A 13621-nucleotide genomic window follows, 5' to 3' on the forward strand; every position below is an offset into this window, starting at 1 on the left:
TGAGCTAAAAGAAATCCTTCCCCACCTTACATTGCTCTTGTCAGAAGTTTTGTCACAGCAGTGAGAAAACTCAGGGATGTTGAGATCCAAGATGAATAAAAAGAGAGAAAAAAAAAACTGAGTGCCCACAGTTCCCTCTCTTGCTTGAGATGTAAAGAGTCTCAGCTACACACGCATGCTGTCATGGACTCTGCCCTCTGTTCTCCACTGCAATGGGACTGGCATCCTCTCCAACCATGAGCCAAACAACCCCTTAAGTTGCTTCTGTCAGACGTTTTGTCACAGCGATGAACACAGCCTCAGAGTACAGATGCTGGTCTATTTGCCAACCGTGAAGAGTTCCCCTCTTTCCTTCCTCCCTCCCACCTCCAGCCATATTCATTATCCAATCCTGAGGCTAGTCAACGATGCAGCTAAAAAAGAAAGAGCCAGGCAGGATTAAAAAAAAAATCACCTGTATACTCCAGCCAAAACATCTTTAAAAAGAAATCCCTTTAAAACGAGAGACAAGACTACGTCAGACACAATACATTTAAAATATGTATTGAAATTATAAATCAAATGTTTCTATAAGATTCTAAAGTACAAATCACAACATGAAAAGGCATTCAAACAGCTCTTATACATCACAGTGTTAGTGGTACAAAGTGTACTCACATTTCAAAACCACAAATGCAATTTTCTTAGTTTTTGTTTGTTTTTGGTCTCACCACCATTTGTCAAATACAGAAAGTATACGTGTGCACGTGCACATGACTGACACATGCATGTTTTTATACAAGATTAAAACACACCAAGGCAAAATAGAAAAGAAAAGTCAGGCACGTGGCACATAGCTACACTTAACTGAAGGGCCCTGGGATCTTGGAAGACAGGATTATACAAGTCAGGGAGGCTGGAGACCATGGGGTTTTAACTACCAAGAAGGTGGGCTCTCCTAGTCACGGGGCATCAGGAATTGTTTGATCATAAGCCCGTTCCTCCTGGTTGAGGTTTTGGCAACAGCCAGTGATAATTTCTTCACCTCTTGTAACTTCATAAGGGTTTGGGTTCCTTGTGAGGGAGAAACAAGCTTTGGTATTTTTCTTTAAGGAAACCTTCCTAAAATTGTATACATGCAAAATGGTTTCCCTTGACCATTTCATCGTGATTTACATATATATATATTCACAGGTATATTTATCATTCAGTGGGAATCTGGGAAGTATACAAAATAAGTCCTCCCTGGCTTTTTACAATCCCCTAACTTTTAAAGACTGCCAAGGGAAACACTTCTCTTCTAATTCATAAAACAACATTTCCCTTTCCTAACTCCAGTGGAAAAAGATAAATTCATCTTGAAGTCAGTCTATCCTTCCTCCTGGGCACATTGTGTTCAGTGGGGGAACTGGCCAGGGTCTCACATTTGTTTTATGGAATAATACCCCATAGAGAGAATTTGTTCTCCTCAAGATAGGTACCAAAGTGGGAGGGGCAAATGTTGGTTCCACTGTCTGAGCTAATCCAGGGTAATGAGGTGGGAATCCGAATTTCTGTCTTTGCAAGGAGCTGACGCCCTGTCCTCCATGAACACCTATCATGACATAGCCTCTGCAGACATCACCCAAGGAGAGAATGGGAAGCCTCAACAGCTGGTCCACAGAGTGTAGGACTGAGTTTTGCAGAGATAAGTACACCCACTAAGACTCGATGGCATAGTCAGCTGCCTGATGGCTTCAGATAACTGGAAAGCCACACACTGTTCTGTGTGCATTTCACGTCACACATAGCTCAAGCTGAATGTCTGTAATAAACAGGTGTGGCAGCCTCCAATAAAAGGCCGGCCACAGGGAACAATGCAGGTGTATATACTTCAGTGTGATCTTGCTGGTGTCTCTATCGGGAATGGATGAGTTAAGGTTTTATTACTAAATCCAACTGAGTAAGTGTGCTTGATACAAAGACTCAGGGCAGAGGGGGATACTCTGATCACACCTGTTTGGCCCCTGCATTCTTATGGTTCCCGACTGCATCCAGCCATGTTCTTCGGACGCCCACTGTAGGTTGAGGTGTGAGAGTGGGTGGGGTTACAGAGGTGTGTGAACATCCAGGGAAGTCTCACAGAAATAAGGTGACCCCATCTTTGATTAGGTAGACTGAGCTGCAGTCACTCTCGGGAGGACAGAATGCTACTGAACAATGAATGCTATTGAACAGACAGCAGTAGTTGAGGCAAGGTGGGGAGGAACCAGGGCTCAGGACTGATGCCACTACTGACAGGCCTTTAGGGGTGGTGGCCGGAGAGTTTCATGTATAAACTGCAGACTTCAGGCCTCAAATCCCATCTACTGACTCACATGGAGTGGTCAGCCCTTTCCAGAAAAGCCAGGCCACATTTCCCCATGTTTTCAACCACAGAGGCTCAAGGCCTAGGCTTCACTCAGAAGGAAGGTCTCAGCTGAGGTCAGGCCTGATTTGTGAACCTGCAAATTGCAGCTACGGAGGACTCTGAGTTTTGATGTGGACTGAGCTTGTAAATGGCTTGAGCTTAATAAAGAAAATCAATACCAGAGGGTGAGAGAACAGTGGTTCTGCTTTTCCTCAGTTACTCATTAGCAATTAAAAAATAGACAAAGTGAAGTCATTATGGGCAAGGAGTGTCTGCTAAGAGTTGACATTGACCCATAAATGCAGTCACACAAGGATGCGCTTGCAGTAGACAGATGGCTGAAATGATAGCACTCCATGTTTGCTTTGCTCCTTTGTAGGATGCTTAATAAGCCTTCAGACCGCCACCACCCCTCAACCCCGTGTAAACCTCTGCAGCTCTAGCCTGCTCCTGAGAAGCACACTGGGCTTTGAAAGTCAATTCTGAAAGAAAACCCTCTCTCCTGTCTCCAAGGTCACTTGATGGAGTATCTGTGTTTTATTATCTCACACTTTGTTGACATGGAAACTGTCACACAGCCCAGTGAAAGAGCAATTCACAAACTCCCCACATCAGGAAAATTAAGTAAAAGAGAGAGGTTCCTTCCTTCCTTCCTTCCTTCCTTCCTTCCTTCCTTCCTTCCTTCCTTCCTTTCCCTATTTTTCTTTTCCTAGCAAAAACAAATTGGTTAACTAGTTAACTACAGGGTTGAGACCATGTGAGTCACATGATTTTTCAAATTACTTAAAGCATTTGAACAATGCAAAGACTTCAGAAAGCTCCTACCAAACCTCCGAGGGTTAAGAGGGCCAGATGACACTGTCTCCTTGCTAACCACCTACAAACCGGGGCAATAAGTCCAGACAGAGTCAGTGGGAGTAAAACTAGTTCAGAGGAAAACATCTGGTTTAAAGATATTCAAAGGCATTTGCTGCCACCTGGGAGAAAGAGGGATGGGCCCTGTGAGCTGAACTGGGTGACAGGGGTAAGGGAAAGGGGGCAGCGGTCTAAAGCCAGAGATGATCAGTTAAATGTGTCAGTATCTTCAAAAAAATGCAACAACAGGGGCCCATGTGGATAACAGTACACAGCTTACAGCATTCAAAAAGTGATTACAGAAGGTTGAAAAAAAAAAAACCCACAAAGTGTGCATAAGGCTTTCTATAGCTCCTGAAAAAAAATGGTCAGGCCAGAAAAGTCATTTATCTATAACTTCATAAAATACACATTTCAAAAAAAGGCATAGGATGGTTTATACGCACCTTGTTGATTTTCACTACTCAGTTGACAGGGGGAAAAGCCTTCTAAAAAGGATTTTACTAAATGCCTTTCAGAATAAAAACAGTTGTCACAAACAGGGCGTTTTTTTTTTTTTTTTTTCTCAAGTCCGATAATCAGGTGCTGGCTGAAGAGAGTTCTAATCCTTGTAGACTTCTACTGACAACATGGTGCCATCTCGAAGCCAAGGTGTCCCTGTGTCCGAGTGGATCTGTAAACTCCCACTGGACATTTCCAGTCTACGGCCATGGAGAGAAAACTGCCTTGATGTGCAGCTAATGCCACTTCCAGCCAGGTCTGAAGACACAGGATGGCTCTGTGGGGTGCGTCCCACCCACCTGTACCACCCTTGCCTCCCCCACAGCCAGGAGACCCCCTGGGGCCTCTGCCCACTTGCTGATGTCATCCCTGAAATCTCTGCAGCAAGCCAGACACTGAAGCTCAATGGGGCACATAAGGCAAGAAACATGTTTAGTGAGGGGGTTGGTGGGGGATAGGGGGGCCACACGTCCCGAGGCAGGGGTCTGTTCCAGCATCACGCCGTCCTCTAGGTGGGCAGTGGGTCATCGTCACCTTTACTGCACTTACATTTGCAGCAAAGTACAAAGGGTGTGGCTAGGAGCAAGAAAGGGGAGGCCACTAAGAGCAGGAGCCCAAATCCAGCAAAAATTCCCACCACCTAAAAGGGAAACAAAGAAGAGAAGTGAGGAGGGATGGTTTGCTGGTTCTATAGCTGAAGTTTAAACCACACCCACCACCACCAACTACCATTATACATCCTTTCACATATCTATCTATCCATCTACTGTGCCAACATATAGTTTGTCTACCCATTTAACTATCCATCCCATGTATACATCTACTCAAATAGCCCCCTTTGCATTCATGCACCCATTCACCGATCCAACCAGCCCCTGAGCTATGCATGTATCCATCCACCATCTACCCACTCATTCATCTCTTTAACTATCATCCATGTACCCATGCCTCCTTCCATCTATCCAACCAGCATTGGTTTATTAGCTTGTATTCCCTTTTCTCCCTCCTTTCTTTATCTTCTTCTCCCAATCCATTCTTGTATGTATTCAACGAATTAGTGATTTCTCCCTGAGCAACCATTAGCCAGACAATGGCTAGCTACTACGAAAATCATAGGGCCTGAGATCTGGACACTCCAGGAGAACACCATCTAATGCAAAGACCAAGTTTTTAATGCAAAGGAAGTGGGTCCAATTCCAGGTAAGGTTCACCCAAGTAACAGAAGGCTACCTTTGCTAGAGGACGGGAAACTGCTGACAAAGATTCTCAGATGGTTAATGGATAAGAGGGCAAGAACAAGACCCTTCAAACTGAGGAACTAGAATGGCAGGGCCATGGGGCATCTGACATTACACTGAGCTAGCCTTGCCTTTCTGTAATTTAAAACCCAATATGGACTGTTTTGTATTTTGATTTTTTATAAACTCGTTTTCCCCCCTCTAGGTATAAGGCCCAAATGCAGACCTGCTGCCAGCTACACCACACACTGAGGCTGTTTCAAATCAACGTGGTCCTCTTTTCCCTAGCCTTACCTAGATCAGCCATACTCTTGCTAATAAAAGCTGAATATGGAGTTAGACTGCCACCTAGTGCTCAAGATTGTAAGTACATGTCTTCCCCAAGGTTACTTCTCAATTTTGGATAACAAAGGATCTTCTAAGGTCCACAATACTGGTGAGGACTCAAACACATGTAAAGCAAAGAATTCAGTGGAATTCTTCCTGGAAACAAATCACACTCAAGTACGTACAACCACCACACATGAACACACCCACATCTACAAATTAGATCACATTTGACAAAATATGTCATACCAAATTGATAAATGAGGCTGTGCTGATATTAAGCCTCAGCCAGAGATGCTCATTTGATTAAAAAAAAAAAAAATACAGGTGGTGGGATCTCAGAAAAGACCAAGTCCGAATTAAAGATATGGAAAGGGAAACAAAGCATTTTAAACTTCACTCATTACAGAAGAAAACTAGGCTTACGATGATGCAATCTCACCGAGTCCTTGGATTAAAATCCAGCCCAATGTTTTCATTTTTAAAAATTTGTGCTCACTTTACAGATGCAAAATCCAGGGACCAATATGCTTTTCCAAAGGTCCTAATATCAATCCAGCCTCAGATGGCCATCCTAGTGTCTGTCAAGCAGCTTTGCAGGAACCCCAGTCCTTCAGCCTCGGGGTGGAGAGTGGGACAGACCTCATGCACATCCTCACACACACAAAAAAATGCATAGTCAAAAACTAGCCGGCCTAATTGAATGTTCACAAGAAGCTGGATGTTGGGCACAGCTCTCATTAACTGAGACTCAGCTAACAGCACATGGATGTCTTTCTGTGCACAGCTAGGACCACAGCCTGGGTAGACACCACCGCGTGTTTTTCATTCCTGTTCATCTTCCCAGAGACTGTGTCACCCTGAAGAGGTATGTGTGCATGCTCACAAGCTCAGGACAAGGTAAGCTGTACAAAACCTTGACAAGATAAGGAAATATTTTCATTCCTAGTATGCAGTTGTGTTGGAATGGAGCATTTGACAAAGGGGTTGAGTAAAATGCATTTAATGTGCTTAGAAAGAAGCACATAAGAAGCTAGGTGCAATGTCTCTAAGGAACAAAGGCCCCCAAATCTGTTAGAACAATGTAACTACACTTTATAACAAAGAAGAATAAGGAAGCAAAAACTTGCAAAATCAGCATTTCACACCGAGGACAATCCCCCAAACACTTCGGTCTCAACATGCTGGACCTGAAGTCTATCATCAATGCCATGGAGGTCTGAGTTGAGCAAGGCCCTGAGCTGGAGACAGAAGCTTTCCTGGAATCCCAACTCTTAAGAAGTTCTCAGCAGTGGCCCCATCTATGACAAGGGGAAGCACACCTGACCTGTTTGCAGGGTTGGTGGCTTGATATCAGAACTCTAGCTGATGTACATGCAGACGGCAGCACCCGGGTGCCTGTCAGCTTGTTCCATATGCCTACCTATGGGTGTCAATTCAAAGCCCAAAGCCCCAGATTAAGCTATGCTATGTGCTGAGTGCTCTAGAGATTCTGGGTACAAGAGACAAGACTGGAGCAGATTTTCAAAATGCATGGAAGGGATATTAGTGGGAAAGAGAAGAGGACAGCAGGCTGCTGTGGGGCTTCCGGCCTGGCACTTCCTGCTTTGTAGGGTTGGGGATGGTGCTGAATGTAATATGGGGGATATCTAAGTTAGACCAAAGTTAGTTCAAAGCATTTTGTTCTGGGGCACTAAATCCTTCTGTGGGTTCCCACTGTCAGCCTTAGCCTACACCCTAGCACCTACTCTCTCCCTTCTCAGTTCATCTGATCCCAGCTACCATCAGGAGCAAGCCAACTGCATCACGATGTTGACCTATCATCATCTCTGCTCATCCTTTCTCCTCCTTTAAGGGGTTTTCTTTCAACCTGCAGCCTTCAGAACACATGATCTTATATTGTAATACCCCTACACCTTCCCCCTCCCCCTGGTTCACACTGTTCTACTTCACAGTCTTCCAGCCTGGACTGACACGGTTATGTCCTTGCTTCACCTTCTCACACTGCCTGGCAACAGGAATGACCTCCTGCATTCCTGCCTGTGAATGGGCTAAATTAGAATTTTCAGGGTTGCTGGGTTTTGTTCAAAGCATCGCCTGTGGGACGGTATGGCCAGCAATGCAGGAGCGAGCTAGAAGGACCAGTAACAGGAAAGACTTAAGAAGCAGTAAAAATGGTCAGAGGAGGTAGAAACTGTCTCTGATGGGCCCATTTCCAGCAGGTGGACCTCGTAGTGTGTGGGCCTCTTGAGAGCACAGGTGTCCTTGCCAGCCACTGGGTGTGTGTCACACTTCACACCACAGCTGTTACTGTGCTCTGCTTCCCCTGTCACAGCTGCTCCACACCCAGGTGTTCAGTCCTTTGGGTGGGGACCCACAAGCTCACTATTTCCACCTCCGTCACTTCACCAGGAACAGACCCTGAAGAGACAGAACAAGGATCAGGACTACCCTATGTCAAACCTGCTACATATCCAGGAGGCAGCCAAAGCGAGAAGGATGAGAACCCTGATGAAGCAATGCCACAGTCCTAGCCGAAGCCTCATTTCATCTGACAACCATTTCTGAAGCGCCTCTCTCAGGGATAGGACCAGGGCTTTGATGTTACAAGGAGGACAATCCCTTACAAAGAGGACAGGCCAATGTATCTCAAGATGCAAGACAGATGCAGAGTCCAGAGGGAGAGTCAGATGGGAGAGCAACAGGTGTGATGGGGCACGCCCTCTTCCTTGGAGGCGGGAGGCAGTGTCACAGACTCAGAGCAGACGTAAGGCTTGAATGGGTTGCAGGGAGTACAAGTGACATCACAGAGCTGGGCATGGGCATGAAGCAGAGATGTGGGAATGATGAACATCAAGCCTATGCAGGCTCATGACAGCCCAGGAGGTTTATGTCTAGTTCACAAACACAAGAAGAAGCGATGAGGCCCCAGACCCCTGCTTAGTCTACACTAGGCTCCTAAATTTGCCTCTTACAATACTGGGTGCTCTATAAACACTCAATAAAAATGTCCTGAAGATATTGATGACAGTTAAAACAAACAAACAAACAAACAAACAACAACAAACCCTCTGTCACTATGTATTATTAACAAGTGTGTGGCGAGCAGAGTTAAGGCAGGAAGCCTGTCCAAAGAGGAAATGGGGGAGGTGCACCTGGATCCAGAACCAGGAGGCCAGCAGGGGAACAGGGCCTCTCTAGGCAAGCCAGTAAGGCAGACAGACCACAAGAATGAAGGGGTCTTTGGGGGTCACGGCCATGCTGTGGTGTGTTGGGTTTGGACAATACTGAAAGCTGCAGGACCCTGACACAGGGCCTAGACTTGCCTGCAAATGCACAGGGGAGGGGAGAAGACCTTCCATAGATAGTCTCCCTCATGTACGGCCACATGTATGCCCTTCACTTCTGCTATTCCACATACTCAGATCATTGCTGACAACCTTCCCTATCCGTAAGCAGTGGCTTGCTCATTGCTTTTGACCTTTCTCAATCCAAGTGTAATCTTGGATGTCCTGTGCTCCTTTACCTATAGCCTATGTGTCTCTGAAAGGCTGTATACACTATAGAAGCTAGCAAATGAGGTCAGCCCTACAAATTGTGAGTGATATTCTTCCACACAGATGCATATAGAAGATTATACCTGAAAAACACAGAACTCCAAAGCAATGACCCTTACTACTGTGAGCGAATAAGTAGGGGCCATCAGGCCTGATCAGCCGCTGGGAGCACTGCCTGCTACTATGTAACACTGCAGGCAATCCCCTCATCCCTGCCGCAGACACTCACACTCATGGGCTTCCATCCCCATCCACCTGTAGCTAGGAGTGCCAAGGAATTGCAGTTACACTTAGACCTGCTCCCAGCTCTGGGCTACTGTCCTGAGAGTGGGTCTCTGTCTTTGGGTGGACTGGCACAGTGTCCTCAGAGGACTCGTGGCAAAGTCTATGAAAGAAGCCCCTTCCACATCAATTAGGGAACATGACGGACTCCACTGTCCCAACTCCTTCACGGTTACCGACTTGGGCATGAATAAAAGCTGTGTCTGCTAGGTCTTACAAAGCCCTCTGAGACATGGCCTTGCCACGAAACTTCAGACTCACCCCATACTCCCTGTCCCACTGTCCACATGAGTCTATCCTTCCATGAACCTAGTACCTCACCTGCCCCTGTCCTCTCTCCCCTGTCCAGCTTACACACAGGTGTGCTCCTTGACACTCAGAAGCAGCACTAAGACATAAGGAGCCTTGCCACCCATGCACCTAAGACCCACCCACCCCGAACTCCGGAGCTGATTTATGCTGTGGTTGAGCTGATTTATGCTGTGGTTGAGTCTGCTGGGTCATCATCCCTGTCCCTTTCACCCTAACAGAAGGCAGGCTCCATGGAAGAACTTATTACATATGTGACTCCAACTCTCAAAGGGGCCTGGCACATGGGTGATAAATGCCACTCAACGTAGAATTCAACAGTGCTGAATCAGCTGCCATAAGAGCCGTTTATAGGCTCCACAGGCAGCAGAAATGTCTCATTACTTCCCCGTCGCCCTTTCCCGTTAGCAACTTGCTGGCCTCTCTCAGGACAGCTCTAGACAGCTCTTCATCAAGCACAAGGAGTTTTGAACACTGGGCCAGAGCCATCAGCATCACTTTCTACCCAAAAGTCTTCTAGCACACACACACGCACGCACGCACGCACGCACGCACGCACGCACGCACGCACGCGTGCGCACTTTCTTTGAGATCGGAGTTCCAGGTGGGCAGCCTCTCACCTGTGTCCGATGCCAGATGACCGATGCTCGGGAGTGACCCAACTTGTTGCGGCAAGGCCCCTTGTCATAATGGATCAGAAGGAAGTCGTCCTGGCAAGGGTAGAGAAGAATCCACAGTGAGAGTCGGAGTCAGGCTCTCAGTCTTTTGAACAGCCCAGTCTGTTTCACCTCTCCAGGTATACAGTCTGTGGGCACAGGCAAGAGTGACAGCAGGGGGGACGCATGTGCTGCAAGCCTGCAGGCTGTCACTCTGGCCACCACTCCTCTCCAGACAGCATCCAGAGGGAACTGCTAGCCTCATTCAACAGAGGGAGTCTTGGGTCAGATTTCAGTACTGAGCCAGAGGAGGGTCTCCTGGGTGTAGAAGCCACCCCTGGATATTGTACCAACACAGGCGACTGAAGAGCAAGATCGGGTTCAGGCTCTCTGGAGTTCCCCTGGGCCTGCCTGTGTCAAATCCCATGAGACCAGACCAGCTTCTCACCAGGCTATTTCCCCCTCAGCTCAGAACTCTGCAGTGTTTCTCTTTACTCAAGACCCAGTCCAGCAGCCACCCTCTACCCACAAGGTCTCCACCTATCTAGAGTAGGCAGGGATGTACCCTGCTGTACCAAGAGCTGTCTGTCTGGTCATGTCTCCCTCCAGGAGGCCCCACCTCACATTCTCAGGACAGTCACCTCCAGACTGCCAGGCTCCCGGGATGAAGGCACATTATGTTGGTCCCTCTGAGGATGTCTACCACTCAGTGCACATCAGTCTGTATCAGCACCACTGAGTATCAGTCAGAGATGGGTGTTCTTCTCACCTCCACACATGGGAGGCCCTGCCTGTGCATCACCAACACAGGAAACAGGTAGGAAACAGCACCCAGCAGGCCAATACCCTTTGCTCATTTAACCAAGACCACCAATGGGAAGCTTCTGTTAAAGAATAATCATGGGGTCTAACACGACTGAAAGGACAAGAAAACCAGAGAAATCACCCAGGATACCACCTACCAACTTCTGGCCCCTCAGATCAACACGATAGAGCTAGAACCTAGTCCCATGCTGAAAGGGGAACCCTGTTTTCTGACATAAGTCAAGCATCCCACGGTCTGAATTTAATGGCAGCGTGGCAGTAAACCCTGGCTTTGACGATGCAGTTCCAGGCAATGACCACTAGAGGCAGAAGCTCAGCAGCTGTCCCACCTTCCCTAGGCAGGTGAGTTCACAGCCTCCTCCAGCTCCAGGTGTCTTTGTTGAAATTCCATCTGGCCACTTCTGGCTGCTGAGAGCTCTCCTCTTCGAGTCTTAATTGCCATTCCCTTCACACTGACGTTAATGTACGTTACCCCAGAGAACAGCTTAAGTGCACTTGCCTCATTTTCGCAACCCGCCCATCACAGCATCTTATTCTGCGGGCTCTCTAAAAAGCTTTGAAGTCCTTTAGAGGAAGCACATACCAAGCCACAGCATCAGCTACCTTAAAGTCTTTACTGATCTCCAACGCTTGAAAGTGTTTACTGGTTGTCCAAACCTCCTACGCAGCCTGTGGCAAAGGAAGACTTCCAGGCCAGGCCACACCGCAGATACTGTGGCCGCCATGGCAGAGGCAGAAATATTCTAAACAGAGAAGATAGAGCCACCCCTGCCCTTTGGCTATAAGAGGACTGAAAAATAATGAACTCCAAGGACTTGGAATTTTCTCAGAAGTCTCGTATGGGAGAAGAAATAGGCTGCAGCCTGTTATGGGGCAGTGGGGGAGGGGGTTATCTCTCTCAGGAAGAGTTAACAACTGTCTGACAATTTGCCAGGCTACCTTGCAGCAGGGACTAGAGCTGAGGCAATGATGGCCAATGATGGGTGGGGCCACAGCTTGGCCAGGGCTGCTAAGTTTTGTTTTCTCTCTTGCCTCCTGTTTAAAGCTGAGCCTCATGCTAGTACCTGGAAGATGGAGTCCATGGGGGTGAGGGTGGAGTCACTGGACTCCTTCATCTGCTCCTCTTCCCAGTGCAGCCATAATGAATAAACTTCTCTGCTTCTTTACCTGGGGGAATGAGGCTGGGTAGCTAAGCCTAGCTGTGAGAACTACTCAAGTCCAGGCTTCGGTCCTAACAATTCTGGTAATAATACTGGCCCACAGGCAAAGGGAATGCTCATGTTCCAGACTCCCCAAGTGGTTCTGATCCAATCTGTCCTTGCATGGCTGCTTTGCCCTGCTGGAGGTCAAAGCCTTTAACCCCACATAGAGAAAGTCATGGCTCCATTCTGGCTTCAGCTTCATCAGAATTTCTGGCCATGTCAGAGTTCTTCTATGCCCGCTCCCCACCCTTTTCTTTTGTAACCGCAGGATTCAACATCTCCTGTTCTCTGTGGCGGGTGAGTAAACTCTTGCTCAACTTCCAGTCTCTAGCCACCTCCATCCTCTAGTCTCTGGTCCCATGCTGCTCTGTGTAGTGGACTCCACACCCATTAAAAATTGCCCTCTCCATGGGATGGGCCCTTGTAGCATGCATGGCACAGGATTTCCAACTGGCATTGTGTTGGCTATTTTCTTTGTTATTATGGCTTGACTTAAGGAGGGGATCATTTTGGCTCCACAGTTTGGAGGTATACAGTAAATCATGGTGGGGAAGGCATGGCTTCCTCACAGGAGGTTGAGGCATCGGGTCACACGGCAGCCACAGTCAGTTAGCTTCCTCCATTTTGTTCATCCCAAGACTCTAGCACACATTTAACCTCAATTAACCTCACCTAGAAACTTCTTCACAGGGTTCCCAGAAGCACATTTCCATGGAAAGTACAAATCCTATCAAGCTGAGAGTCAAGATGACCTATCACAGAGAGGCTGAACTCTGAAGACCATGACCTTCGTTCCCACAACTGCATATGGCCACTTCTACCTGCTGCAAACTCTGTCCTCTTGGAATGCCTAAGTGATGTTTCCTCCACACTGATGCTATATACAGTTACCTTTCATCCACCAGAGGGTAACAGCCCAGGTGCAAGAACAGGCCTACTGGCCATGATGAACACATATTGAAGGTGGCTTTTCTTATGCACCCAAGGACTTTCATAAGGTCTGCACTGTTACTTCACTATGCTTTGGTCAAACACCTGACAAGAAGCTTTACGGAAGGAAGGGTTTATTTGGGCTTGTGGTTTGAGGCTGCAGTCCACTGAGGTTAGGAGGCATGATGAAGGCAGTTTGAGGTTGCTTGTTCACATACTGGCACATCTCAAAGCACAGAGAAACAAATGCTGGTGCTTGGTTGGCATTTTCCTTTTCCATTTTCATTCTATCTCTGACCAAAGCCCAGGAGATGGAGCCACCCATCCACCCATATTCAGGGTGGAACTTCCTTTCTTATTCAATCTTCACCCTTCACCACACACACACACACACACACACACAGTTGTGCCTCTAATGCCCCAAGAGGGTTTTGGTTTTTTTGGGGTGGTGGTGGTTTGGTTTGGGTGTTTTGAGATAGGATTTCTCTATGTAGCTTTGATTGTCCTGGACTTGATCTGCAGACCATGCTGGCCTCGAACTCACAGAGATCCACCTGCCTCAGCCTTCCCA

The 13621-nt window shown here is 47.4% G+C and overlaps 1 protein-coding gene across 6 annotated transcripts in view; it reads right to left on the minus strand.

Moving 5' to 3' along the window:
* Positions 1-527: 527 nt before the first annotated feature.
* The window catches only part of Rnf144a (ring finger protein 144A), a 114220-nt gene continuing 101126 nt past the window's right edge, over positions 528-13621 (minus strand). For all 6 annotated transcript variants that reach the window (XM_021651272.2, XM_060366371.1, XM_060366340.1 and 3 more), the window contains 2 exons: positions 10058-10147; positions 528-4364 (listed from right to left, as the gene is read on the minus strand). In XM_021651272.2, coding sequence (XP_021506947.1) covers positions 4233-4364; positions 10058-10147 — 222 coding nt within the window. In that variant the 3' untranslated portion in view covers positions 528-4232. The remainder of the gene's footprint in view (positions 4365-10057; positions 10148-13621) is intronic.

This window comes from Meriones unguiculatus, chromosome 1 (genome assembly GCF_030254825.1).
Source record: "Meriones unguiculatus strain TT.TT164.6M chromosome 1, Bangor_MerUng_6.1, whole genome shotgun sequence".
Classification (NCBI taxonomy): domain Eukaryota; kingdom Metazoa; phylum Chordata; class Mammalia; order Rodentia; family Muridae; genus Meriones; species Meriones unguiculatus.